The sequence below is a fragment of the Phytophthora sojae genome (assembly GCF_000149755.1).
Source record: "Phytophthora sojae unplaced genomic scaffold PHYSOscaffold_1, whole genome shotgun sequence".
NCBI lineage: Eukaryota > Oomycota > Peronosporomycetes > Peronosporales > Peronosporaceae > Phytophthora > Phytophthora sojae.
Window position 1 is genome coordinate 12,716,650 of NW_009258115.1, and position 26,685 is coordinate 12,743,334.

The following is a 26,685-nucleotide window of genomic DNA, read 5'->3' on the forward strand; positions in this document are numbered from 1 at the left end:
CGGAAGAGGGCAACGGGAGAATCTGTAGCGCTCGGGCGCCACTCAATACCAAACACGACAGGTAGCTAACATGGCCGACATCCAGAACTTCCAGACCTTCGGTGCGTTATTGCGGCCGCTGCAGAGAGATAGCGAAGACAGGATGTGGTCCAGTAGATGCGGAACAATGTGCTGATATGTTTGCAACTTTTTTGCGCTGGGTTTTGGCTCTGTAGACGCGTTCGCCGACGCCAAGGACGACTCGAGCATCGGCGGCGGCAAGGTGCACGTGCGTGTGCAGCAGCGCAACGGCCGCAAGTGTCTGACAACGGTGCAGGGCCTGGCCGACGACCTGGACGTGAAGCGCATCCTCAAGGCCTTCAAGAAGAACTTCAGCTGCAACGGCGCCATCGTCAAGGACGACGAGCTGGGCGAGATTATTCAGCTGTCGGGCGACCAGCGAACCAACATCCGCGAGTTCCTGCTGGACCAGGAGATCTGCTCGGACTCTCAGGTGGTGCTGCACGGTTTCTAAGCCTGGCCTCAAGGGCGTTGTAGCTGTAGCTGTGTGCTGCCGCAGCCGCTGCCGGTGCGAGTAACGTCGCCGGTGTTAGTGCTTCAAAAGAGTTAGATAAGAAGAGGAGGGAGACGAGGTGGTGGACCTCTCTTCCCGTCTCTCGGCGGCTGTTGAAAGAATATATTTGATGCTTCACTTGTTCTGTGTAGTGACTGCTATTGCAAGTTTCACTTGTCGCCGAAGCTTCCTTTCGGCTTGACACCTGAAACGTTACGCCTCTCGTCCAGCAGCATCGACATCTACGTGCGGTCGCTGATCTTGAACTCCGGGAAGTCGAGGTCTGGCTGCCAGATGCCCTGGATGGTCGGGCGCTTGGAGAAGACCGGCTTCTTGATGCGCGTCATTTTGCGGCCGCTCGAGTTGCGAAGGCGCTCCAGCTGCACAATTAATTGCAGAACAGTACAATTGCCAGCACCAAGTTAGCAACAAGAACCAAACAAAGGCAAACGCCAATTTGCTAAAGTTCCGTGATGAACGAAAGGATCCGATGCGCACCTGCTTCAGGATGAAGGGAATGTCCTGGTTCTTGATGTCCGACACCTTGCGCTCATTTGTGACTGCAATGCACCATTCCAACCCAACCAATTAGTACCCTTTTGACCTCCCAACTGCATGTAATAACTCCTATGCAGTAGTACGCACCGTAGTCGCCAATGAGCACGGGGTGGCGCGCGCCCTTGAGCTCCGTCTCGAACTGCACCTGCGGGTTCTCCTCCACGAACTTGACGAAGCGCTCGTCGCTGAGCAGCTGGCGCACGTAGCGACTGCTGCCGCCGTGCTGGCAGTAGCGGATCGTCACCTGCTTGAGCTGCCACACACCCTTGGTCGCCATGTCTATCGTCTTATTGAGCGTGCGGTCCGAGTGGCGCGGCCAATCCCTTGGCTTGGGGGACCGCACTTAAGGGGGAACTTACCTGCAACTTATGTGCGCCACACCATCTCTATTAAGTACGTTGAAGTCCGCACTCGTCCAGCAACTTCCGCACTCATGGCGACCCGCGCGGCAGCGCCCGACGAGGCGGAGAAGAGCGACGTGGACAGCCTGCTGCGCCTCGTGCGCGCCCACCAGCGGCAGCACGACGACCGCGCCTACGACTCGAGCGCTCCGGCGGCCATCCGCCGCTGCAAGACCATGCTGACGAAGCTGCGCAGGCTGCTGCCTAAGCTCATGCGGCCTGTGGCCACGCTGCCGACCGACAAGGCCGTGCCCGTGCTGCAGGACCTGTGCCAGCTGCTGACGTTGCTGCTCGGAGGCGGCGCGTGTCCGCACTCCATGACGCTCTTCATGGAGAGCAGCAGTGCAGGTGCGACCCGCGCGCAGGGCAACCCGGCGGCCTCGGGCTTCCCGTCCTACCCGACGATGGCCACGATGCTGTTCTACATGGTGTCCTTCTACACGAATGAGAGGCTGAAGCAAGCACAACGAGATGTGCGCAACGTGACGCTGCAGATGGTGCTGTTCCTACAGCGGAACGACGTGTATGGGTTCATCCACTTCTTCCGGGACACAGTGCAGCTGCTAGAGGACTGCTTCTTGCTGGAGGAGTCGCTGAAGAACAGGAACGACACGGACGTGCTGCCAGGCGGGGCGAGCATTGCGTGCTATTTGGACACGGCCATTCACGTGTACCAAGACGCGGACGGACCGCTGGGCGCCAAGAGCAATGTTACGCTGTGTGGCTGCATGCCCATTACTGATGTGAACCAGCTCTACGAGCGCAGAGAGCAGCTGAAGCAGATGCTGCCGTCGATTCACGTGACTTCCTATGGAATGGTGGTGGCTCTTCGGGAATCGGTGACGGTGCTGGCGGATCGGATCGTCCGAGAACATAATGCGATGCTGGAAGGAGATCAATCGTTCGACAGGCTGTGCCAGTTGCTGCAGCTTTTTATTGTAAAGAATGAAGCACTTGTGAAGAGTGCAGATGAAGCGTTCGGCGCTGTGTCGACTCAAGGTGCGGATGAAGTTACTCGAAGCACGCTTCGCCTACTGCACACGATGCTCCAGGTGAGCATGGCTATGGAGCGACGTTTTGTGCGCTTGACCCTGATGTACTTGACGTCAACCGGTGTCCATGAAAGCAACCCTCGAATACTAAAAGCATGTGCCGCCATTCTTGAACTGGTTGGCTCAGCATATCCGCGATTGTCTAAGTTTGCCACCGATGTACTATGGCCACCTTTTGAGTCATGGGTATCGGAGAATATGCAGCTTACCTGTGGAGCCAACCGTGAAAGCAAAAGCACGGTGGAAATGATTTGGATGGCTGTGCTTTCGATTCTGAGCCAGTACACTCGCCAGTCCAGCACCGCGACCCCTGCTTCGTTGTTCGTGGATCTGTTGGGGAATGTCGACGTGCGAGTATCAAACCCTACGGTCATTTCGAGCGTCGTTGATGGTATTCACCGCGTATTGTCGTCCAAGGAAATACTGATGAAAGTTATCCGCTTCATATCAAAGGCACTAGTGAACAATGGAGCTGATCGAACGAAGTCCAGTGAATACCCAAATACAACAAGGAAGCGCAAGCGGAATGAAATGTTTCTGAGTAAACAGAGTTCGCCTGGAGTGTTGCGTCGCGAAAGCAGCGTCGAGCTGCACGAGAAGTTGGGCCAATGGATTATTGATTTGATTTCGATCGGTAGCGGGGGCGATCGAAAAAGTGTAGTGGCAATTACCACAGGCTTGCGGGTAATTTTGCCACTCCGTCGCTATATTGTGGCATTTGTGCGTCTGGAAAGCTTTGCCGTATTCAGAGCCCTTCTTCAGCGTGTGGATCTGGTTGTGAATACCTACGCGCCCTCGCTCACGCCCCTCACGAGTGATTATCTGGATTTATGGATCGTTTTGCTTCGTTATTATGATGACCACGAGCTTGAAAAATATCGGGACCTGCTTGCTAAGGTCGTTGAGAGTGTCGAGACTCAGCAAATCTTCGCCCAGAGTATCGAACGAGACAAGTCATTTCTGGTGCCCGACTGCTGGGAGTATTTGGAATTCTTACAGCTATACCAGGTTCATCCGAAATGCCACGATATGTCTCCTTCCGAGAACTTGACCGAAGTCTCGTACGACTATCTCCGGTCCTCAGAGGCTGTGCTCGATGTTGTTTTCCGCAAATCGGTGCCCTTGCGCGGACCTTTCCTCGTCTACTTCGTGTGGTCACGCTCTGTGATACTCAATTTGGGTGGTGAGGATTCCTGGCGTAATGCTCTGCCGTGGAGAGTCGCTTACCAGAGCATTCTACGCGAGACCACAGCCGACGCAGCAGTTTGTTCCTATCTTGCGATGATCCCTCTTCTTGCCTTCTTTATCGTGGCTGGATCTATAACGTCTCCGAAAAGGATGGCTACGTGTGTCATGGAGGCATTAAGTGGAAAACTGCAGCGTACGAGGTCCAAGGCGATATCGTCAGCAATTATCCAAGTGTGTGGAGCAATGCTCTGTGCAACAGCGTACGGCCAAGCTCTAGCTGACGGGATTAGTAACTCCGTCGATAAAAAAGAAGCTGCTGCCCATTGTCGCTCCAGCAGATGTCAGTGTCGAGATCTTGCTAACAGCTTCCAAGCGGTACCAATTCCACTTGCTCTATTCGAAACAATCATTTGCGATGACGCTGGCAGTAATTCCGAAGATATGCAAGTCATCACGATAAACGCATTGTCAAGCGTTTTTGAGCATTGTGAAGTCGACTACGGAAATGATCACACTGCCATGCGATTTGTGGAATATCTTTTGGCCTGTTTTGAGCATCGCTCTGGGCTCGTTCGCCAAGCGGTGTTAGAATCAATAGTCCACCATCCACGCCTTCTCGATGCAATGATTGATCCGGCTAAGGCTGGAGTCCCCGGATTAATGGAGCGGTTGGAGGCCCTTATGACAGCAGCCGAAGAATGCTCTGATGAGAGTCTGATCACGGCGATGCTGTTGACGTCGGGTACTGTTGGCTGTGAATGTGACCCACAGCAAGGTGATCGTGGAGATAATTGCATCTGGATCCTCTTGCGACTGGTCTCTATGTGGAACCGTTTTCACATTGCAAAACGCTCACGATACGAAGCCATGGCCTTTGACCAAATTTGCCGCATTACCTCCCATCATTGTGTGTCATGGAGACGTTTGTGTGTTGACTTTCCAGAGTTGCTTTACTTTTCTCTAGTGGACGAACTGTTGGAAACTCAGACGCTTCAGATGTTCCTTCGTACATTCATGGGCGGGAAAGTCGACATCAAAGTTTTCTTGCGAGCAAGCGCACCATACGTTCTTCCGAAATATGTTGTGAATCAAAACGAGCGGATGTTACATGCGTACGTTGACGAGTATAACGGCGGCGACGGAGATGCGATCATGATGGAGGACGGTGCAGAAGGCGATCCACCTATGACTATCACGAATCTTCTCTTGAATCACCTTGACTACGTGTTGAAAGACCTGCTTATTCACCAGGTGCAAGCAGTCTCCAACAAAAATCGCTTAGCAGAATGGGAGTTTTTGCTTAAATTCCTACCAGAGAACTCCACTGTGCGTGATGTAGTTACGCACTCTCCGCTTCGGCTAATGAACTTATTAGCGTGGGAGCTTGGCGGTCCTCAGTCGCGCATGGCGAAGAGGGCAATACGAGAGGTTGCAAATTGCTTGAGTGAAGATTCAAGGGAGGCGGAAACGATCGAACAAGTGGCAAGCCTGCAACCTGGAGAGGGGTGTATGCCTCGCCAGTATTTCCTGGCGCTCATGACAGACCTGGGCAATCGAATAAGCGGTAAAAATCCACTTTCCATTAAAATTCGGGCGATCAAGAGTATCGACAGATTGCTGGAACTCTACAGTAACTCATCATCGGACTTGGGTACTAGCACCCAGAGCAACGGAGTCGTCGATATTTTTGTGCCAAAAGTGATGGCAACATTGAAGGTCGCCCTCACGGAACGTGAACTGCAAGAACACGCGATACAAGCTTGGGGTAATTTTCTGCGAATGCTCTCAACTAAAGCCCTCGAGGTGAATTTGAGCTCTATCATTGTGAGCTTTCTTCCATGTCTTGGTCATGAAGCTTCTGCAATATTGACCGAAGACAGGGCGATAACGGGCAGTCAATGCTGGAATGTGGAGTCTCTCGAACTTTTGAAATATGATGCCGAGTGTTCATGCGAACGCGATGAGGTTCAAGCTCGATGCATGACAGGGGCGGTGAGTATACTGCGGTATTTATTTATCGAGAGAAGAGCAGAGCTAAAAGCAGCGTTTCCGAAAATACCGTTGCTGCCTTCAATTCCGGAGCTTGACGAGATATTTGCCGTTCTTTACGAGGAAGATGGCGATCCAAGGCATCGACCTTTGCGCGAATACTTGATGGACCTGGCATCATACGTAAATCATCTGGATGTAGCGGTTCGTGAAATGGCGCTGGTGCAATTGCTGCGTTGCCTCTCGGTACGTGGTGCTGAGTTGGAGGCACTCATGCAGAATGAAGGAGACATATTTATTGATCAGGCACTTGCGAGTGTGGTCCAGTCTATTCTGCAGCTTTCCCGCACAGAGAGCCACGAACCGATTAAATTGCTCTGTGCTAGATGCTTGGGGGCACTGGGCGCAATTGATAGTGCGCGCATGCCATTATATATGTTTTACACGTCCGGCGGGTCCCAAGCAAGTGCTGCAGTTGCAAAGGAAAAGCAAAAAGTGGAGTATACGATGAAGGATTTAGCCTGTGCGCTGATTGAAACGTGGCTGGTGAAGGAATTGCGTGCAGCACCCGAAAACACAGACTCGTTAGCATTTGCTATTCAGGAGCTGTTAAGAATCCTGGCAGAGCTGACAGCTGATCCACAACAGAGCGGCCAAAGTATGGCTTCGACAACTGCGTACAAAGCAAGGCAGGATCCCAATGCTCCTATGCCTGAATGGATGAAAAGAAGATTCGAGCGGAAAGAGGTCCTTCAGTTTGTGGAGCCATACTGGTCAACAAACTACACTGTGTCAGGTGGCCGCTCTTCACGTCGCAATGGTAGCAGCGGGTCGGACCGACGGTCATCTGCGAGCGCGGATCGAACCCTTCAAATCGCACGCGATGACATTTTATATTATGAAAAGTACGGAACGTCATACGAAGAATGGCTTTTGATGTGGTGCCGGCGATTAATCAGTCTTTCCCAGCCTCCGGAGCGAAAAGTTTTCTGGGCGTGCAGAACTGCGCTAGCGACGTGTCCTCAAATCGCTCGGTTTTTGCTACCATATTTGATACAGAATGTGCTTCGCTCTGGAAGATCGGAAGTTGGAGAGGAACTCAAGAAAGAAGTTATGGCAGTGCTAGACGGCCAGGACTGTGGTGTTTTGATGGACGATGTATTAATGGCACCGCCCGATTCTGAGCACACTAATGACTCCGTCAAGAGCACCAGTAGTTCGCCAGAGAAAAATGTTGGCGATTTCTTCCGCCGCCATGACCAATGCTCCCAGACCATTTTCTCTACGATCGATGAGTTGAATGAATGGATTTGGACCAGCGAGAAAAAGCGCCTCCAGCTCAGTGCTGCTAGTGCTGCCAGCCGCCAGACGTCTGCATCGGCACGCAGCGAAGCTCCATCTGAGATTGATGACCACGAAAAGGATTATTTAGAAGAGTTTCTGAAAGAAATCCCCAGTCGCTCACTCTCGAACGCCGCATATCAAATCAGAGCGTATGCCCGGGCAATTCAATACTTTGAAGTGTATCTGCGGCAACAAGAATTTACTCCGACTGAAGCAAGAGATGCTAATATTCCCATGGCGGGGCCGATTCATCCGTCGCTGATCTTCAAAAACGCATTTTATCTCCAGCAACTTTACAAAAGCGTGGACGAACCTGACGCGCTTATAGGCTTAGCAGCGGTGCGACGTTTGTATGACACCTATCGGCACAACGACGCTGGAGCAGACCTCCCAGATGAGGCTCAGGAGGAGGGCTTAGACCTCTCCGATTTAATGCATCAAATTGTTGACCATGAGCAGCTTGCTCAATGGGAAGACGCTTTGGCTTGTTACGAGCAAGCAATCCAAGAAATCCAGTCGGCTCTATCTTCCAGATCATTGCCATCAAGCCGACCACACTACAGCCAACTTCAAATGATGCAACCTCCGGCCGAAATTTTGGAAGCGGACGCTCACAAGGACCCTGACGTGATCAAACCCGAGTTGTATTCTGGAATGATTAGCTGCTTGATCCAACTTGGCCGTCTCGAGAGTGCTTTGCAGCATATAAACGGCATTGTGACACAAGAACCGCAATTTATGGCTACGATGTATCCTTTCGCACTCGAGTGCTCTTGGCGACTATCGCGGTGGGAGCTTCTGTCCGACTTGCTAAGTGCCGAAAAGCAGAACCCCCTTCTTCACTCGTCAAACGGCTCGTCTGAAGGACCGGCAAGCACTCGGCTAAAGGGATTTGATGTCTCGCAGTTAATGCTGGTTCGCGTGCTGCACAGTTTACATGGTGGAGAGCAAGAAGAGTTTCAGCGTCACCTGAAAGCAGCGCGCTTGGAAGTAATGGGACCTCTTGCAGCGGCATCTGCTGAATCCTACCAGCGTGCATACCCGCTCCTGCACGATCTCCACTTTCTGCACGAGGCAGAGCAGGGGTTCATATTTTTACAGAAAACAAAAGAATGCGAAGACCTGGATCGACGCAGTCTTCTGTGGAAAAAGCAGACCCCTTGGAAAATGCGCTACGATGCAGTTGCAACATCCCTCAAGTACCGTGATCCCATACTAGCATTGCGTCGGGTGCTTCTTCACGAGGCCGGGCTTCGCAGCGAAGTATCTGAGAACTGGTTGCTGTACGCGAAACTAGCCAGAAAAGAAGGGTTCATCCGTACAGCTACGAGTGCTGTAATGCACGCTGAAGCACTGGATAACCAATACGCGATGATAGAGAAGGCCAAGCTACTGGTCAGCCAAGACCGAATGCGTGAGGCTTTGCAGATCTTGGAGCCGATGGACATCGATGCTAATACGTTGGATTATGACGTCGAAGACCCTCACTACTGCGCTAAAAACCTGCTTTTGGCGACCAACTGGATGCAGGCGTCTGGCCAGCGTCAGGGCAAAAAGGTGATCGAGCGCTATCAAGCTGTCATTCACTTTGATCCAACGTGGGAGAAAGGATATTTTTTCCTAGCAAAGTACTATGAGTACTTGCTGAGCATAAGCCATCCGGATGCCCTCAATGGATCGATGAGTAATGATTCGACCGAAGTTGTGATAGACTCGGTATTTCACGCGCACCTGATCAACTTGATGAAGAATTACGTGCACGCATTATCGCATGGAACAAAGTTTGTTTTTCAGTCCCTTCCACGACTGCTTACGCTATGGTTCGAGTATGGAGAAGTGTTATATGCGAGTGCTACCGGCGGACGTACCAGCAACAAAGCAAACAAGGCTCTGCGGCAAATTGAGATCGGGTTGAGCCAGTCCACCACAGAACAAAAAATCCTCGATGATATCGATAACATTGTCAACGAGGCGGCCGAATCATTGCCAGCATACGAATGGCTCATGTGCTTTCCGCAAGTGACATCGCGTATATGTCATCCCAATCCTGTTGTGGTTGAAGGTGTCAAGAAAATTATGATTCGGGTGCTACATGCTTATCCAACTCAAGCTATGTGGCCGCTGCTGGGCCTCTCGCGATCGTTGAATACGCAGCGACGCAATCGTGCGCGTGAGATCATCTCCGTTACACAGAAGGAGCTTATCTCTCAGGGCCTCAAAGAGATTGCAGAGAGCTTCTCCGAGGGAACGAGGATGGCAGACGAGCTGATCAGCCTCGCCGGCCACGACCCTGGCAACAGTCAACGGAAGATTCACATTCGACTGAGTCGGATTCGGACTAGAATTCTCGTGCCGATTCAGGCTGCTCTGACTACGATTCTGCCGGTGTCTGGGAAAGCCCCTCGTGACGAATTTCACGTTGCCTTCTCAGCGAATGCTGAAATTTACATCAAGGCTTTCAGTGACAAGGCTGATGTGATGATGACCAAGGAGAAACCCAAGCGCATTGAAATTTTGGGCACCGATGGGAATTTATATCCGTTCCTGTGCAAGCGTGAGAAGACGGGTGATTTACGCAAGGATGCACGCATGATGGAGTTTAACTCGATGATTAACAAGCTCTTGCAGAAGGATCAAGAAGGCCGCAAGCGGAAACTCCGTTTGCGCACGTACGCGGTGGTGGTGCTGAACGAAGAGAGCGGGCTGATGGAGTGGGTAAGGAACACGAAGGCCATGCGGCAGCTCATCGGGCAGATCCACAAAACGGAGCGTGGGTACATTCAGCCTATTCGAATGACGCATGAGGTCAAGGATCGATATTTGAACATGCAGAAGAAGTACGCGAACGACCCTCACGCGATGGCGCGATACTACCGCCGTAAGGTGCTTTCGATGCCTGTTTTCACGCCAAGATTCCACCAGTGGTTTTACAACAACTTTGCCGATCCTACGGCATGGTTCGAGGCCCGACTCACCTTCTCGCGGTCGGCAGCCGTATGGTCCATGGTTGGACACATCATTGGCCTCGGCGATCGTCACGGTGAGAACATTCTGATCGACTGCACTAATGGCGAGTGCGTGCATGTGGACTTCGACTGTCTTTTCGACAAGGGTCTCAAGCTAGCAAAACCCGAGATCGTGCCGTTCCGCTTGACGCCAAACATCATTGACGCCTTCGGAATCACGGGCTACGAGGGTGTTTTCCGTCGCGTCAGTGAGGTGACGATCCGTCTGCTTCGAGAGAACAAGGAGACGCTACGGAGCGTACTTGAGGCCTTTATCCACGACCCGTTAGTGGAGTGGGGTCGTCGCGGCAAGGCCACGCAGAACAGTGCCGGTAAATCCATCCCTGACCTGTCAACCGAGCGCACCAAACAGGAGACGCGCCTCGTGCTCAACACCATCGACGACCGACTGCGCGGCATCTACAACTTGGGAGACGCCATCCGTCCGCTTGTGTCGGCGAACCACCGCAGCATTCTGCCGGAGACCGACTCGTTGCCGCTCTCAGTGCAGGGCCAAGTCGACAAGCTCATCCACGAGGCCACGTCGCTGGAAAACCTCGCGCAGATGTACATCGGCTGGATGCCGTTCCTGTAGGAGCACTTCAACTCAAACAGCTGGTTTCATGATGAATACGGGTTTTGACAATAATTTTCAGCAATTCCCGACACCCGGCACAACGTGATTTTGTTTTATTTTAGCCAATGGAAGTGATCGCCGTAGGCACCGCCGCCATCGACGTGGTGCACGAAGTAGCCGCGTACCCTGAAGGTCCGCTGCCCTGCATCGAATTCCCCATGAATTGTAGCTTATTGACGCGCTTTTGTATTCCTAGAGGACTCGAAGGCTCGATCGCTGGCGTCGCGGAGGTGCCGAGGCGGGAATGCTGCGAGCGCATTGGTACAATAATTGTTTTTCAGTCCGTGAGGAATAGTAGTAAAGTGCCTAGTTTTACTGATTTCTGTGTGCAGGTTATTTGTTCTCAACTTGGGGGTCGCTGTCGATGGTTGAGCACTTCGACTGACCCGGCTAAAGACAGCGCCGCCGCCTTCATCCACGATGATCTAGCGAGCTTTAATGTCGACTGCTCACTGGCCGTCATTGAGACGGAAGGCAGCATGCCCTTGTCGGTGAGTCCCCAAGACGAGAACTCCGACGACTTTTGCAGTCTTCTGACCTTTTACTTTTTGTGTTTACTGTAGTACATTTTGTCAAGTCGGGCGACAGGTTCGCGGACAATTGTGCACTCGCGCACAATCGCTGAGCTGGGCGTGGAAGCTTTCAAGAAGCAGGTGGAGCGGTATTTTACCGAGATTCGACAGGATGCGGACGCACCTGTGTGGTTCCACTTTGAGGGACGCAACATGGAGTCTGCGAGGCAGATGATGATGCACGTTCGAGAGAAGGCACCGCAAGCCAAAATTTCGGTCGAGATCGAGTTCCCGAGATACCCGTGGACTCTGGCAAAGACGTAAGAACAGTGATTTAACCGGCGCGTTTGAGGATTTATTTGACTGGTACCTGTGTTGGTGTGTGAATCGGCAGACTGGCATCACTTGCGGACTACGTGTTCATGTCCAAGGATTACCTTCGGGACAACATCAACATTGGAAGCGCACAGGAGTTTTTCGATCGGATTCAACGCCAGCAGTGGGGTGAATACTGGAGCCAGTGGGTGAAGGCGTTCATCTGTCCTTGGGGCTCGGAAGGCGTCTACTATATGGAGATGATCGGGACAACGCGGCATCATATCCCTACTGCTCAGCTCGATCGCGTGGTGGAGTCCAATGGAGCGGGCGACTCGTTTATTGGGGCCAGTCTTGCGGGCTTATCGCGTGGCAATGTACCCCTCCAGCTTGTGCTGAAGACTGCGTGCGACGTTGCTACTGTGAAATGCGCACAGCATGGCTTTCAGCTTCCTGCGGACAGGATCTTGAAGTGGCAGCAGGACTTGCAACATGAACGCTCCGGTGAAATAGATGGTGCCTAGACACTTGCTGTGGGATGACTATTGTGCTAGAAATCGGAAAGAGTTAACCCCAAATCTGTGTGTTGAATATGGTTAATTGTTTAACGAGGACAGATGAAGGCACCGATCCCGATACGGAGCAGACATCTCATAGCGTGACTTCTGAAGTTGAGATGGAGCTGGATATGGTCCAGCCTTCTACTGGAATAGGTGAGTCATCGGCGCACCTCTTTGCTGTGCCACTTTTGTCGGTATTGGAGGAAGACGACGATGGAGACATCGTTGTACCTCGAAAGCGTTCTCGGAAGCGAGTGAAGTCAGCCGAACAGCGTGTTAATTGCGGTGATGAAGCTGCGAACGAAGCCACTACAGTCCAGACTGAGAAGCTTAAAGGCACTGACGCCAGCTTCGTCTTGGAGGCACGCAGCCGTACCACATGGGATACCGCAGGCACCCAGCTTTGGAGAGCAGCATTCCTTCTCGCAGAATATATCTACAGCTCGCCGGTAAGTTTGAGATGCGTGCCATTATCGCATATGATTTTTGCAGATACTAACATTCGTGACAACAATCGCTCTCTGCAGGAACTTTTCGCGGGCCAAACAGTTCTTGAACTCGGTTGCGGGATTGGTAAGACGGCTAATAGGCACTACTGTAGTCAACGATAAACCAGGAACTCAGATTGCTGGTGGCTTGCAGGGTTTACTTCAATCGTGGCTTCCCGTATGAGTCGCTGCGTGTATGCAACCGACTGTGACGAAAGCGCGCTCCATCTAGCAACGAGGAATGCTGAGCGTAATGGCCATGTACGGAAGTATCTGCACTATCAATTGAGGTAGTTGCCATATCTGACACAGTTTGACATGCTACTAGGGAGATTTGCATTTTCGATTGCTCGATTGGGACAATGGTAACTCGGCATCAACCACCGGCGAGAACCCGCCATCTCTGTACGGCTGGACTCCTTGCGATCTAGCCGAGCTGGAAAATCTGACAACCATCATCGCCAGGTTTGTGAAACTTGCACCATAGTTGCTGCCTGGATACTGACGCGCTGTCGTGATTCAATTCGTCTCGACAGCGATGTTTTCTACGACGATGCCACCACGATACTGTTCTTGTGTGCTCTTCGTCGGTTGATGGTGCAGTACAACCGTGCAAAAGCGTACGTATCGTTGGAACGACGCACAGTCTTCTCTGCTGTGGCTATGCGAGTTGTTTCGCTTGGCTATGACGCCTATCAAGCCCACATTTGCTCGCATGATCCGAGCATTTGCCACACTCGCGTCTGTGGAAATCAAATACAGTGCCGGGTGTGCAGTGCAGAAGCCTCTGAAAGCAAGGAAGAGCTACTCCGCTTTGTTGTGCAAGAAATTGACGTCAACGGCTTCCCTCAGCGCTTCAAGTATGATAGGTTGTCCTCGTTAATGCTCTGGCAGATCAACGCGGTAGTGATTCCTTAAACCTGAGAAGACAGAGGTCATCGAACCATTCATTACAAGTTTTATAGCATCTACACCGGAGGACCATTGAGCGTAGTTCTACCGGAGAACGTCCGCACTAATGTGTTGCGAATGCCACCAGCAAGACTTGAGACTCCCCACGACCGCGCCGACGTCCCGCTTCCTTGGTCTGGCATCGTCCCAGTAGTAGACGATCCAGCATTCAACCATGAGCTCAACGTGCTTTCCAGCCGCTTGAAGCCTCCCAATGCCATAAGCTCTAAGCGCTTGTTCGGCGAGTACGCTGTGGATGAAGCTGCGCTGTCACTCATGTCTGATTCCGTACTCGAATCAGTGTTGTTGCTGCTGTTGCTCATGGATCGGACGAGCGTGTTGTACTCGATTTCCAGCTTAAAACTCCAAGTGCGCAGATGCATGACACCCGCTTCGAACGGAGCTGCTTGCAACTCGTTCCGTTTCCCATTGCTCCGTGCGAAATTGCTATGGTCAAGCCCACGGCATTAGTTTGGCGCCAAAACTACATCCAAAAAGTTGGAACGTACTCGATTGTGACAGTGATGCACTGCTCAAGCAGTCTTGGAAACAAGTCGACGTAAGATGGTGACGGCTCTGCCAGCATGCGCTGCCCCATTGGCTCCAGCAATTGCTGGACAAGGCGCTCAATGAATTCTCTCTGCAAAGTTGACGCCGAATGAGTTAGACACATAATAAACTAGATTGCTGTGAGCCGAATAGCTTACCGCAGAAATTCGAGATCTGCCGGCGTCCTTGCTTGCCTTAGGAGTGCACATGTGCTTGGCAATCTGAATAAATTTCACACAAATATGAGCATCACGAACAAAGCTGCGAGTAGTTGCCCTTCTTACCGTCTCGACGACTTCAACCACGCTCTCCGTTAAGGCCGCAAGATGAACCTTGAATTCCGCGTCGACATGCGCGAGTTCCAACGTAATGTGATGGATTTGCGGGACCGCGCACGGCTTGTCTGCAGTAGGTCGTGGCGTGCGTGCTCGTTCAGTGTTCATGGGATCTCGAGGCGTTGACGTTTTCGAGGAGCAAGACGACGACGCTGAGGACGCCTGCGATGCTGGTCTGGCTGCCTTTGGCTGGTGGCTGGCTCGCTTCAGATGAATATTGTCGTGGTCAACGCCTTCGTTACTCTCAATGAGTCGTAAAATCAGCGCTGTACTTCGCGAAAATCTGGTGAGGATGTCATGTTGGGCTAGCATTGCCCACAACACTAGGTCAGCCTCGCTTCTGTAGACGGCCCCTTCGGAGGTGGTGCTCTGGTGCCGGAATGCGACTAAGTTACTTCCCCATACAGAACGCGTCGCTTGTGTCCACGCCAGATACTTCCGAAGTGTTGGCAGCAGCATCGAGAGGAGCATCACAAATGGGCACGCGCTTCTTGAACTGGAGCGTGGATCCACAGCCTCTGCCAACTCGTCAAGTGCTTGGAGAATTTGACGACCGACTTGTGATACGTTCGCTTCAGTAAAGCTTTCTCCACTTGTACGACTCAGTCGTTGGTGCAGCTCCCCATACAGCTGCGCACTCGTCCGGAAGAACGACAGATCGACTGTTGGTCCGCCGGGGGTTTGACGACGACCTTCCGGGGTTTGATTAGGGCATTCTGCGATAGTCTCGGGGGCTTCGCTGCCCTCGCTTGGCGACGGGTCGCTGTGTCTCTTCGTACTCTTCTTCTTGCCTCGCTTGGTCATCTCCGCCACGCAGTTGCACACAAGTTCACGCGGCGCTAGCGTCGAGCTCCACAACCAATATTGACCGCTGCTCTCACTGTCAGCATCAGCCCACGCCAACCGACCGGCCATGCAGTCGCTACAATAATAGCAGCTACGACGATGAAACCATCGGAGGACAACCAGCGCTCTACATAGTCACAAGCAGATACCATACCACACACAAACACTTTTCTATCAAGAATTCTTCATCATTACATACTTCACCACTTAGTTCTGCTTCTCGACACTGTAGCGCGTTACACTACTCGAAGCCAAAGCCAGTGATCTCCATTTGAATCACCTGCAACGCATAAGTGAAAATACACAGAACACCAGGCGTTAAGACATTTCCCTGACTATCATAAACAAGAGCATTGCCACGCTTACCAGAGATAGATATGACTTGAGATCCTCCTTGGTCTCGTACACTGGCAAGTCGATCCGGTTAAAGCACGTATGCGCCCGCGGACACATTCCCAGCGGCGGTGTTCCTACAGGAACCAGCTGCAGCGTGAACGGATGCACGATGCCACTAGCACTTGTGAGCGCCTTGAATCCCTCGACAGGAACACGTGAGCAGCCCGTTGCAAACTGCAATAATCGCGCACGCTGGTCGTCTGTGAAGGATCCCACGACATCCCAGAACCATTGCACCACTTCGAGCTCCTGTTCGATCGCTTCAGAGTCACCGTCCGTAGTCGCATGTCGAACTCGCGAGTTGTTCTGCCAATCCGTCACATTTAGTGTGGGCAGCCCACTGAGGTAGAAGTCCAGCTCCTGATAGTCGAAGATCGTGAGCAAAGGTTTGGGGATGACCTCGTATAGTCCCTTGAGCAGCGCTGTCAGCTGCTCAGACACGCTGTCCAGCATCCGATAGCGCAGCACCAGCGATAAATACTCCATCTTGTTCTCATCAGTCACATCAATGTTTTCTCCGTCTGGTTTGAGCTCCACCGTGTCGCCCGACGGCGTCTGAATGGTGAAGGTCACACACAGAGCGTCCACATGGTCATTGTCCCGCACCCAGCTCAGATGCTTATAAAGCTCCTCGTCCAGAAATTCGAGGTCGGAGAACGTGATAGGGACGCCCAAAAGATGCTTCAACAGTGGTAACGCCATGCTAACTTCCAGTACAAGCCCGTCCAACACTGCCTTGCCCAAGAGCCTTCCCGCGAACGTAAAGTACTGCAGATGATCTTCTCCTTCAGGCACACACTTGGCCGACTCTGAGTTGATCCAGTAGCTCGAATCCTCCGCATGAGTCGTCACGAACAGTCCACGCTCAGCACTGAAGAGCTCCTTGCACACGAGTCCGAACCACTCGCGCAACACGCCGCCTGCATCCAGAGCTGGCTCGCCGATAATCCCGATATTCAGGTGCTCCTGCATCCTCGACTTGTCAACTTCAGGTCCGGCCAATTGCGGCAGGGAATCGTCCAGGATATGCGACCGCCGCACGTCGATCTTGAACATGGACTCGGTGTAGGGCACGGCGAGGTTGGTGATCTGCTTCAAGAACCAGCGCTTCTTCTCTCTCCAGGTCATGGCCAGCACGCCTTCAAAGTCCACCATGGGCTCTCCATCTCCTCCTTTCGGGTCGATATCCAGCGCCACCGAGTCCGTCTTCCTCCACGCCACCGCTGTGCCTGACGGGTTGAGCTCCGAGAAGAACCCCATGGACGCCGCGTTCTTCCGATGCAGCTGCTCTGCCAGATCTCCATGCAAGTTCTTGGCCTGCGGGTTCTTGGCCAGGAACGAATTGTTCCTCAGTTTACTCACTAAAGAGTCCGCGCGTGCGAATACCGACCCTGCAGCTGCAGGCTCCATGGTCCTGACCCACACAAAGCCCCCATTAGGCAGTGGAACGCGCTGCCAGAGTCGTCTCCTGCTCGCGCCCCTCTGCTTCTGGTTCAATTGCATCTCGTTCAGCCTCCGGTAGCGCAGCGCGCGCTGTCGCATGCTGGTGGTGGCCTCCAGCTCCTGCGCGACGTCTCCGAACGACGACTCGCTGCGCAGCATCGGCAGCGTCTTGGCCTTGTGCAGCAAGGCCGCGGACGACTTGGAGTCGCCCGTCTCGCCCAGGATCACGGCCGAGCTCTCCGCCAGGCTCTCCAGCAGCGTGGAGCTCAGTAGAGTCGTGTTGTCCGTGCCCAGGAACGTGGTGCGGGCCACGCGCCGCGTGCGCGTGCGCGTGTGCGTGGTCGGGTCCTCCACCGTCTCCTCCATGGTGGAGAACTCGGCCGACGTGCCGCACAGCAGACACAGCTCGTGGTTGGGGTGGTTCATGTGCGCACACACCAGACACTGCCACTCGCTGCGGTCCGCGTCCAGCACCGTGTCCACCAGGTCCTCGCGCAGCTGCAGCCCGCGCAGATCCACCGAGTCGATGGCCACCTCGTCGTCCAGTCGGTGGCAGTAGCTCGCGCACAGCACGATCACGCAGAAGAGCAGCAGCACGCACGCGCCCGCCGCGATGAGCGCGCCCCCGAGCGACGACGAGTCGCCCATTGCGTTGCGTCCGTCCGTCCGTCGACTAGAGAGCACGAGCGTCCTCCTCCTGCTGGCGGGTTGAGTAATGCGGTGCCGCACCGCCGAGAGGGGGGTGGAGTGTACCTATGAAGATGCAGGGGATACACAACGAGGGGCCGGCGACGTCTGAGTTATTGAGCTGGATAGCGATTTTTTGAAGTGGGGAAAATTTTCAGCCAATGGAAGCGGGAGGCTCTTTGATAGCGGCGGAGTGCGGAGTGAGGAAGCACCGGCCGGCCGTGGCGTATTGAGGGGAGAGGAAGTGAAAGCGTGAAGCGGGCGGGTGGATCGTCACGGAGGTGCGACAAGACTAGTGGGCCGACGCTGAATGCGGGGTTCGATTAATAACCTGAAGATTTGTCGCCTCGTTGTGAGAGACGACGCCGTGTTGCAGTGTACAACGCGTAGTTTTGTTTAGCGGATCTCCTTGGCCGACGTAGCACGTGGTGAGTCCAAGAGGGCAGCAAAGAGCGAATTTTCGCGTCGTGCGTTGCGGCCGATGTCGCCTGAGGAGATACTACATGTACACGTGCAGTGCCCGTCTCAAGCTTCGTGGTCCCGTGTCGACCCTGGAACCTATTAGGACCACCAGCAAGTGTGCCAATATTGGCGGCGAGCTTGAGCGCAGCTAAGGACTTGGGAACGCAATGCGAGTCGGGAGGATACTGCACAGTGTTGACCACGTGCTCGGACAGAAGCAGCTCGAGGTGGCGATCCCGGGGCGACCTGACGGCGTCCAGCAGGCCTCCGAGCAAAGGATCTGTCGTGTTGAGCGTTCCCTCGACGATCGCGTTCTCCACGACACCGGGAATGGCTGCACCGTATACATGTTCTTGTGCCTGGTATCAAGTGTCGAGCACTGTACAGTAGCGAATTCGCAGCAGTACCTGCGCCTCCGTGGTGCCGAACGCACGTCATTTTGGCTCGGTCAGGCTGACACTGGGGCCAACACCCTTTTTGAGTTGATCTTATCCTGCAGTCTGCTCCTGCGGCATAAGCTGCACGTACACTCCTCGACCTACGTACTGGCACTACAAAATGTAAGGTACCAATCGCTTGCTGGGGGGGGGGGGGGCAAGATTCTGGCAGCATGCCATGCAGCGCCTGGCGTGATAATGCAATAGCAACACGTTGCCTTCTCGACTCGCACTTAGCAGAGGATGTTGAAGTTGAAAGGCAAAGAGATCATCAAAAGCTGGAATGGAGGTGATCGGCGTCGGGATCGCGATCCTCGATGTCGTGCACGAGGTGGCGGCGTACCCCGAAGGTCGGTTCTGCCTATGTGTGTACTGTACTGGGGGCGATGGTAAGAAGCTCACGTTGCGTTGCTTGTTGCCTGCCGCGAAGTGCAGAAGACTCGAAGGTTGCCGTCTGAGAGGACTCGCTCCAAAGACTTGGTGGATCAACAACCCCGGCATTCTCACAAAAGGTGACACAATGCAATTGCATTGTAGATCCGCTCGCTGGCGACTCGTAAGTGCAGGGGCGGGAACGTCGCGAACGCACTGGTAAGCGGATCCGTCCTTACTGGCTGGTGTCAAAGAAATATGCTTGCCAATCTCGCTGCCTTGTTAGGTGGTGTGTGCTCAGCTAGGAACTCGCTGTCGATGGCTGGGCGTGTCAACCGATCCAGCAACAGACAGTGAGGCGGCGTTTGTCCACTCTGATCTCTCAGCGCACGGTGTGGATTGCTCACTGGCGTCTATCGAGGCTGGTGGAAGTATGCCGGTGTCGGTACGTCTTTCCTACAAGACTCCACTCCAAGCACTTCATGCTATTAGCCTAATAGCCTTATGGTGACACTCTAATGTTGGTCAGTTTATCTTGTCCAGTCGCGCGACGGGGTCCCGCACGATCGTGCACTCGCGAGACCTCGCTGAGCTCAGCTACGAGGCGTTCGTCAAGCAGCTCGCACTGTATCGGAGAAACATTCAACAAGATCCGAACACACCCGTGTGGTTCCACTTCGAAGGTCGCAACCTAGAAGCGACCGAGCAAATGATGCTTCATGTCCGAGAAAGCATGCCTGGTGTTAGCATTTCAGTGGAGATTGAGGCACTGCGCAACGGCTGGGACTCAGCGATGAAGTAAGTTTGCTGCAAAATGGATTGAGGAGAGCTGTCGTCTGACGCGATTGCTTTGTTCGGAATAAATTTTGTTCAGGCTGATTGCATTAGCGGACTACGCGTTCATTTCCAAGGACTACATCCGCGAAAAGCTGGGCTTTCAGACGGCCGAACATTTCTTTGAGGCTGTTTTGGCGAAGCAATGGGGTGGCGCCTTGACTGAGAATGCGAAAGCATTACTTTGTCCTTGGGGGAAAGAGGGCGTGTACTACCTCGACACGACTGGGCCACAGCTGCACCATGTGCCTGCAGCCCGCCTGGAGAAGGTTGTTGAAACGCTTGGAGCGGGGGACTCGTTCATCGGTGCCAGTCTTGCCGGGTTCGCCCGTGGAAACGTGCCTTTGGACCAGATAATGAAGACAGCGTGTGACGTGGCGGGCGCCAAGTGCTTGAAGCGAGGGTTCACGCTTTCGCATGAGGAAAAGCAGGTCTGGAAGCAGCGGCTCCAGCGCGAAGGAGCGAGCGCAGACACCTACGCTGTTGACCAACTCTAAGATATGTCAAAATCTGATGAAGAAGGACGTGTGCTGTGTCTTGTGGTACCAATACATTTATGAGATCTTCATTAACATGCTACACTTGGACTGAAAAGCGCTCGCCGTTCGTGTCACTTGATGTTACAGATGAGCCCGAGGTCGGAGACGTCGTCCCCGAGCAGTGTGGGTCAGCGTCGCTATCAGCACCTCCACTGTCACTCGTAGTATTGCCATCAGTTCGTTTGGTAGCTTTTCGGAGCCTACGCGCCAACGCGAGCGCGGGACTTTCGTGAATCATACCGACTGTATCCGGTGTAGTAAGAGGCCGCATTTGGTGGTCGGCCCCGATCATATCGCACAGCAGGTCGATGAACTCGTCCGCACGGCAGTCAGGGGGCTGCATCTTGTTGATCGGCCAGTCATGCAGACGCATCTTGCCTTTCATACCACACGGCTCCACCGTCACATCAATGCGTCTCCACGGGATCGAGTGTTGCAGACTGCACAGCATCTCGTGAGGGAACTCTACCTCTTGCTTGTTGTCGCAGTCGAAGCCCTCAATGCTGGGATATCTCGGGGCACACGTTGCGTCAAGCCCCAGCTCGTGCTTCTCGATCTCGATAGAAGTATCAATCTTGGCGTTTAGTCGCTCCAAGAACGCCGCATACGCAGGATGGGTGCGGCCGCTATCATCGCATTGGCAGAACCCGGAGTGGCGGACATGCCATCGCCAATCCATGTAGCGCTCGGTCAGGAACGTGCTGACGTACGGACTGTGGCTGCGCATGGATGCCGAGGGGTACGGTACCACCACATCGCCGTCTGTCATGGCAACCAGCGTGCCGTGGTTGAAGCGCTTAAGCGAGCGGATAAACTCCGATTCCGGGTCGCTCATCACCTCCAGCAACGGGCGAGCAGGCTCAACGGCATCCGCATCCGTCACCCCCTCTTGCTGCTGCACTTGAGCTGCAACGCCACAATAAACCCGCCACAAACAAAGGTCAGCACCATATCAACGACAAGTTGTCGACAGCTCTAGTCGCCACACGATACAGTAAGACAACTCACCATCTAGGAGAAGATCAATGCCAGTCTGTCCGTATATCGATCGCGACGACAACACCTTATGCACTCCAAGCCGAAGAATGTTCTGTAGTACAGCCCAACATCAAGCACCTTGCGGTTAGTCAATTGCACAACTTCCACAACGTGCAACAGCAAGTGTACGCTACCAACCTTCACGGTGGAGGGCCCTCTCGCGCGCCTCGAGCCGAGGTGCGGCGTGCAGATCGTGACGAAGTCCACGTACTCCATGTGCAGGCAGCTGAGCGCGTCCATGATCTGGACGATGGCGTATCTCGCGTAGAGTCCGCCGAGCGAGTGGCCGATGACCGACAGCTTGTAGCTGCTCACCGCGGGGCTCAGGTCGTACTCGAACACGGCCTCCACGACCTCTTTCGCGAGCCTCGTGCCGCCGATCTCCACGCCCAGCGACGTGTCCGGCTCGTTGGCGCGCGACTTGATGATGAGCATCTGGCGCTCGCCGAACTTGGCCTTGAGCGCGGCCTCCACGGCGTCGAAGTCGGCGGCCGAGCCGTTGTTGCCGTGCACGAGCACCACAATGTGCTGCGGCAGGTACACGGAGCGCACGCCCGTGCGCAGCGATTCGGCCATGGCGAGCTGCGTCTGCGTGGGGGAGGAGCCTCGGGGCTTGGCTCGACGCGCAGGCGGAGCTTTGGGGCGTTTCTGGGCGCCGCTGACGCGGTGGTTCGGCATGCACAGTCCGTCGCTCTAAGAATACGCACGCAGGCAGAAGGTCAGCGGGTTAATTGGCGTTGGAAGGCGCTGAGTGTCTGTACGCGTACCTCCAGGGCTGCTACAGCGGCTCGCGGGCGGAAGTCCTGCGTCGCCCGGCCGACAAATCTGGAACTGGTCAAGCAGCAGAGCAGAGAGCTCCTCGAGCAAGCGGGCGGCGTGGCGATGTTGTCCTGGCTGCGCCACGGGTATTCGGGATTACGCTATCTGCTGAGGGCAGACTGCGATTTAACTCGGTTTTATCAGGCAAAAAAAGCTGGCTGATGCGGATCGTGTCTCAGAACAAGTTGACTTGAGCGGCTCCAGTTGAGCCCGCAGCCTGGTCATCCCTCGTGACGACAGCAGCTCTCGCGTTGCAGGCAGGCTGGCGGCTGACGGGTGCTCGGGTGCATGAACGGCACTGCAGAGCAATCGCTTCCAACGGCTTCGACGGAGCTGGACCCTCTACTGCCGTCCGTAGAAGTGCATCTTGATCACATCGCCGCGGGCCTCGGGAGACATTTTGATGGCGAAGCGCTGGCGGCTGCTGAAAGTACCGCACAGGACATTCCTGAAGGCGCGGCTGGTGGCGAGATAATATACGAACGCTGCTACGATGTCGGCAGTGATATCGCTGCAGTCTGCTCGCGTCGAAGAAACCATGCACGCCTAAGCCGTTTGATCTTTTTCGAGTGGAAGGTAAGGTGTATTGTCGCCTCACAAAACCCCTAGATCTGGACCGCATGCGTTGCGGGATCCCATGCATTGTGAGCTGCAGCTGCTGCTGCTGCTGCTGTCTTGTGCTGCCTGAGCGCGTGCGGCATAACCACCAGAAACCAGTGCAGTCCAGCTTGACAGTGAACTGCTTCAAGCTCTGGTCACCAGACAGACAGGCAGCAGCCGCACCGAGATGATCTTGTCGAGCGAGATCCGTTTGACAACCATGGCAGATCCAAATAATGCAAAGCCAAAGCAAGACTGTGGTTGATGGCGGGCAATAAATTAGCAACTGATTATTTCACAGCTTTTCTCCTCTCTCTCCTCCAATACTGTATGCTTTTCTTTGACCTGTCTTCCCCCGAGTGCGGGCCAAGCATGCCCGCACCGAGCGCCGGCGTTGCTCGCGTCCTGCCTGGAAATCTTCTGCCTCAACGAAGACGAGGAGCGAGCGCGGCGACGACAAGACCGTTGCTATCCTGTGCCACCTTAGCCCGACGCGGCCTGCTTGCGCTTGTAGTCCGAGATGGCGGCCTTGATGGCGTCCTCCGCCAGCATGCTGCAGTGCAGCTTGACGGGCGGCAGCTTCAGGTGCGACGCGATGTCCGTGTTCTTGATCTTGAGGCACTCCTCCACGCTCTTGCCCTTGAGCCACTCGGTGGCCACCGACGAGGACGCGATGGCCGAGCCGCAGCCGAACGTCTTGAACTTCGAGTCCACGATGGTGCCGTTCTCGTCCACCTGGATCTGCAGCTTCATCACGTCGCCGCAGGCGGGGGCGCCCACGAGGCCCGTGCCCACGTCCTTGGCGTTCTTGTCCATGGCGCCGACGTTGCGCGGGTTCTCGTAGTGGTCGATCACGTTCTCGTGGTACATGCGCGTCTGCTGCGCGAACGCGGGGGCGGGGGCGGCCTTGCGGGCCGCCGAGAACGCGCCCAGGGAGCGCTTCAAAGCCGAGCGAGCGATCATGATGCTTCGAGCTTCGGGGGTCTTCTTCCACCGACGGATTCCGTTGCGAAATGAGTGAGTGACATTCCGAGTCGAGGGCTGTCCTGCCTCGTGTGTGCCACACGCACAAACGGACTTTTGGCCAATGGCAGCGCTCTGAGGGCGCGTGCCTCGGACGAATCAGCGCGCGCGGCGGGACCTGATTGGTCCGTGATGGATGGGCGTTTGGCCAATCACTGCGACCGCCTTTAACAAAAGCCACAAACATTCCTGAACTGGGGAGTCATCACCACCGGAAGGGAAGCACCGTGCACGCCCGCGCCACCACGGCAAGCCGCGTGTGCTCTTCAGAGGAAGCTGCTCGTCCTCAATACACCATGAGCGGAGCTGCTGGGCATATCGCCTGGCGTGGGCTAGTCGTCAGAGACGCTGGCGCCATGAGCTGATACTGTACCTGACTGTATGCTGGTTATCATTTGACAGGATCGAAGACTCGAGGCCTACCAACGGATCGTTGTCGACAATGAAGAGAAGGGTGTCAATCGACGCATCATGAGCCATTACGAGACTACACATCGCATTTCGGGGCCTTCCGAGGATTCGCCTGTCGTGCTGGCGTTGTAGTGTGCAGCAAGTTGTTGCCGCTGTCTTGGCGTGTCTTTGCGGATTGAGACGAGTCTTCGACTGCGGTGACCCCGTGACCACATTTACTTGACAAGAGTCGAGAGTCCAGCGACGCAGCTCAGTCAGTTCAGTGGGAGGGAAACTTTGGCCAAAGCGTCAGCAGCGTATTAAGTGAAGGGTTGTACGCGGGGATTTCGCCAGCGAGGACGTAAGGCACGAAGAAGCTCTGCTTTGAGCTGCTCGAGTTGCGCTCGGCTGGTACCTGCTCAATTGAAGTCGACTCCAGGTCGAAGGGCTATGGGTCCCATTTGCTGGGTGACCATGCACGCTCGCGGTATAATACCATTAGCTGAGGGCACGCGCCACGTCCTGGTGCTGCTCGACATCGGTATAAAGATATGTTGAATTGCAAGGTATGTTGCAACGAATATGCGTATACTTCATCTATCTGTAGCGTGCACTTCAAGCGTTGTCCGAACCGCTGCCATGCCAACTGTGTGAGAGGGGCTCCACTGAGCAGAGGTGCTGATAGCGACGCTGACCCACACTGCTCGGGGACGACGTCTCCGACCTCGGGCTCATCTGTAACATCAAGTGACACGAACGGCGAGCGCTTTTCAGTCCAAGTGTAGCATGTTAATGAAGATCTCATAAATGTATTGGTACCACAAGACACAGCACACGTCCTTCTTCATCAGATTTTGACATATCTTAGAGTTGGTCAACAGCGTAGGTGTCTGCGCTCGCTCCTTCGCGCTGGAGCCGCTGCTTCCAGACCTGCTTTTCCCCATGCGAAAGCGTGAACCCTCGCTTCAAGCACTTGGCGCCCGCCACGTCACACGCTGTCTTCATTATCTGGTCCAAAGGCACGTTTCCACGGGCGAACCCGGCAAGACTGGCACCGATGAACGAGTCCCCCGCTCCAAGCGTTTCAACAACCTTCTCCAGGCGGGCTGCAGGCACATGGTGCAGCTGTGGCCCAGTCGTGTCGAGGTAGTACACGCCCTCTTTCCCCCAAGGACAAAGTAATGCTTTCGCATTCTCAGTCAAGGCGCCACCCCATTGCTTCGCCAAAACAGCCTCAAAGAAATGTTCGGCCGTCTGAAAGCCCAGCTTTTCGCGGATGTAGTCCTTGGAAATGAACGCGTAGTCCGCTAATGCAATCAGCCTGAACAAAATTTATTCCGAACAAAGCAATCGCGTCAGACGACAGCTCTCCTCAATCCATTTTGCAGCAAACTTACTTCATCGCTGAGTCCCAGCCGTTGCGCAGTGCCTCAATCTCCACTGAAATGCTAACACCAGGCATGCTTTCTCGGACATGAAGCATCATTTGCTCGGTCGCTTCTAGGTTGCGACCTTCGAAGTGGAACCACACGGGTGTGTTCGGATCTTGTTGAATGTTTCTCCGATACAGTGCGAGCTGCTTGACGAACGCCTCGTAGCTGAGCTCAGCGAGGTCTCGCGAGTGCACGATCGTGCGGGACCCCGTCGCGCGACTGGACAAGATAAACTGACCAACATTAGAGTGTCACCATAAGGCTATTAGGCTAATAGCATGAAGTGCTTGGAGTGGAGTCTTGTAGGAAGGACGTACCGACACCGGCATACTTCCACCAGCCTCGATAGACGCCAGTGAGCAATCCACACCGTGCGCTGAGAGATCAGAGTGGACAAACGCCGCCTCACTGTCTGTTGCTGGATCGGTTGACACGCCCAGCCATCGACAGCGAGTTCCTAGCTGAGCACACACCACCTAACAAGGCAGCGAGATTGGCAAGCATATTTCTTTGACACCAGCCAGTAAGGACGGATCCGCTTACCAGTGCGTTCGCGACGTTCCCGCCCCTGCACTTACGAGTCGCCAGCGAGCGGATCTACAATGCAATTGCATTGTGTCACCTTTTGTGAGAATGCCGGGGTTGTTGATCCACCAAGTCTTTGGAGCGAGTCCTCTCAGACGGCAACCTTCGAGTCTTCTGCACTTCGCGGCAGGCAACAAGCAACGCAACGTGAGCTTCTTACCATCGCCCCCAGTACAGTACACACATAGGCAGAACCGACCTTCGGGGTACGCCGCCACCTCGTGCACGACATCGAGGATCGCGATCCCGACGCCGATCACCTCCATTCCAGCTTTTGATGATCTCTTTGCCTTTCAACTTCAACATCCTCTGCTAAGTGCGAGTCGAGAAGGCAACGTGTTGCT

General features: G+C 54.4%; 9 protein-coding genes across 9 annotated transcripts; 3 read left to right on the top strand and 6 right to left on the bottom strand.

The window, feature by feature from the left end:
- Window positions 1-70: 70 nt before the first annotated feature.
- PHYSODRAFT_471024 (hypothetical protein) lies at window positions 71-514 on the top strand (the record flags this gene model as incomplete). Its single annotated transcript, XM_009519539.1, has 2 exons — window positions 71-101; window positions 216-514. 2 exons carry the CDS (start codon window positions 71-73, stop codon window positions 512-514), a joined length of 330 nt encoding a protein of 109 aa, XP_009517834.1.
- A 153-nt stretch (window positions 515-667) lies between these two features.
- On the bottom strand, window positions 668-1,408 carry PHYSODRAFT_284634 (hypothetical protein). The gene is made up of 3 exons (XM_009519540.1): window positions 1,199-1,408; window positions 1,052-1,113; window positions 668-933 (listed from the first exon to the last, which is right to left on the bottom strand). The coding sequence occupies exons 1-3, from the start codon at window positions 1,386-1,388 to the stop codon at window positions 796-798; spliced, it is 390 nt and encodes a 129-aa protein (XP_009517835.1). The 5' UTR covers window positions 1,389-1,408; the 3' UTR covers window positions 668-795.
- A 136-nt stretch (window positions 1,409-1,544) lies between these two features.
- PHYSODRAFT_295319 (hypothetical protein) lies at window positions 1,545-13,520 on the top strand (the record flags this gene model as incomplete). Its single annotated transcript, XM_009519541.1, has 9 exons — window positions 1,545-10,681; window positions 10,924-11,011; window positions 11,060-11,218; window positions 11,291-11,559; window positions 11,634-12,070; window positions 12,172-12,563; window positions 12,607-12,780; window positions 12,931-13,067; window positions 13,139-13,520. The coding sequence occupies 9 exons, from the start codon at window positions 1,545-1,547 to the stop codon at window positions 13,518-13,520; spliced, it is 11,175 nt and encodes a 3,724-aa protein (XP_009517836.1).
- Window positions 13,521-13,570: 50 nt separating this feature from the next.
- PHYSODRAFT_344286 (hypothetical protein) lies at window positions 13,571-17,900 on the bottom strand (the record flags this gene model as incomplete). Its single annotated transcript, XM_009519542.1, has 8 exons — window positions 15,650-17,900; window positions 15,529-15,563; window positions 15,005-15,317; window positions 14,843-14,933; window positions 14,387-14,505; window positions 14,261-14,323; window positions 14,063-14,193; window positions 13,571-14,000 (listed from the first exon to the last, which is right to left on the bottom strand). Exons 1-8 carry the CDS (start codon window positions 17,768-17,770, stop codon window positions 13,571-13,573), a joined length of 3,303 nt encoding a protein of 1,100 aa, XP_009517837.1. The 5' UTR covers window positions 17,771-17,900.
- Window positions 17,901-18,132: 232 nt separating this feature from the next.
- Window positions 18,133-18,709, bottom strand: PHYSODRAFT_295321 (hypothetical protein; the record flags this gene model as incomplete). The annotated part of the gene is made up of 2 exons (XM_009519543.1): window positions 18,133-18,623; window positions 18,679-18,709. 2 exons carry the CDS (start codon window positions 18,707-18,709, stop codon window positions 18,133-18,135), a joined length of 522 nt encoding a protein of 173 aa, XP_009517838.1.
- Window positions 18,710-18,991: 282 nt separating this feature from the next.
- On the top strand, window positions 18,992-19,882 carry PHYSODRAFT_467118 (hypothetical protein; the record flags this gene model as incomplete). Its single annotated transcript, XM_009519544.1, has 4 exons — window positions 18,992-19,075; window positions 19,246-19,299; window positions 19,367-19,521; window positions 19,624-19,882. The coding sequence occupies 4 exons, from the start codon at window positions 18,992-18,994 to the stop codon at window positions 19,880-19,882; spliced, it is 552 nt and encodes a 183-aa protein (XP_009517839.1).
- Window positions 19,883-20,490: 608 nt separating this feature from the next.
- PHYSODRAFT_263945 (hypothetical protein) lies at window positions 20,491-22,709 on the bottom strand (the record flags this gene model as incomplete). The annotated part of the gene is made up of 5 exons (XM_009519545.1): window positions 20,491-21,359; window positions 21,462-21,486; window positions 21,630-22,184; window positions 22,259-22,316; window positions 22,657-22,709. 5 exons carry the CDS (start codon window positions 22,707-22,709, stop codon window positions 20,491-20,493), a joined length of 1,560 nt encoding a protein of 519 aa, XP_009517840.1.
- Window positions 22,710-23,167: 458 nt separating this feature from the next.
- PHYSODRAFT_284636 (hypothetical protein) lies at window positions 23,168-23,908 on the bottom strand. Its single transcript, XM_009519546.1, has one exon. The coding sequence runs from the start codon at window positions 23,871-23,873 to the stop codon at window positions 23,394-23,396; it is 480 nt and encodes a 159-aa protein (XP_009517841.1). The 5' UTR covers window positions 23,874-23,908; the 3' UTR covers window positions 23,168-23,393.
- A 1,808-nt stretch (window positions 23,909-25,716) lies between these two features.
- On the bottom strand, window positions 25,717-26,607 carry PHYSODRAFT_470432 (hypothetical protein; the record flags this gene model as incomplete). Its single annotated transcript, XM_009519547.1, has 4 exons — window positions 25,717-25,975; window positions 26,078-26,232; window positions 26,300-26,353; window positions 26,524-26,607. The coding sequence occupies 4 exons, from the start codon at window positions 26,605-26,607 to the stop codon at window positions 25,717-25,719; spliced, it is 552 nt and encodes a 183-aa protein (XP_009517842.1).
- Between the last annotated feature and the right edge of the window lie 78 nt (window positions 26,608-26,685).

Excerpts from the sequence above, each read along its gene's own strand:
- PHYSODRAFT_284634 (XM_009519540.1), bottom strand. The coding sequence starts at position 1,388 with ATGGCGACCAAGGGTGTGTGGCAGCTCAAGCAGGTGACGATCCGCTAC. Across the intron at positions 1,114-1,198 it reads CGTGCTCATTGGCGACTACG|TCACAAATGAGCGCAAGGTG; the intron begins GTGCGTACTACT and ends GGTGCATTGCAG. Across the intron at positions 934-1,051 it reads TTCCCTTCATCCTGAAGCAG|CTGGAGCGCCTTCGCAACTC; the intron begins GTGCGCATCGGA and ends TTAATTGTGCAG.
- PHYSODRAFT_284636 (XM_009519546.1), bottom strand. The coding sequence starts at position 23,873 with ATGATCGCTCGCTCGGCTTTGAAGCGCTCCCTGGGCGCGTTCTCGGCG.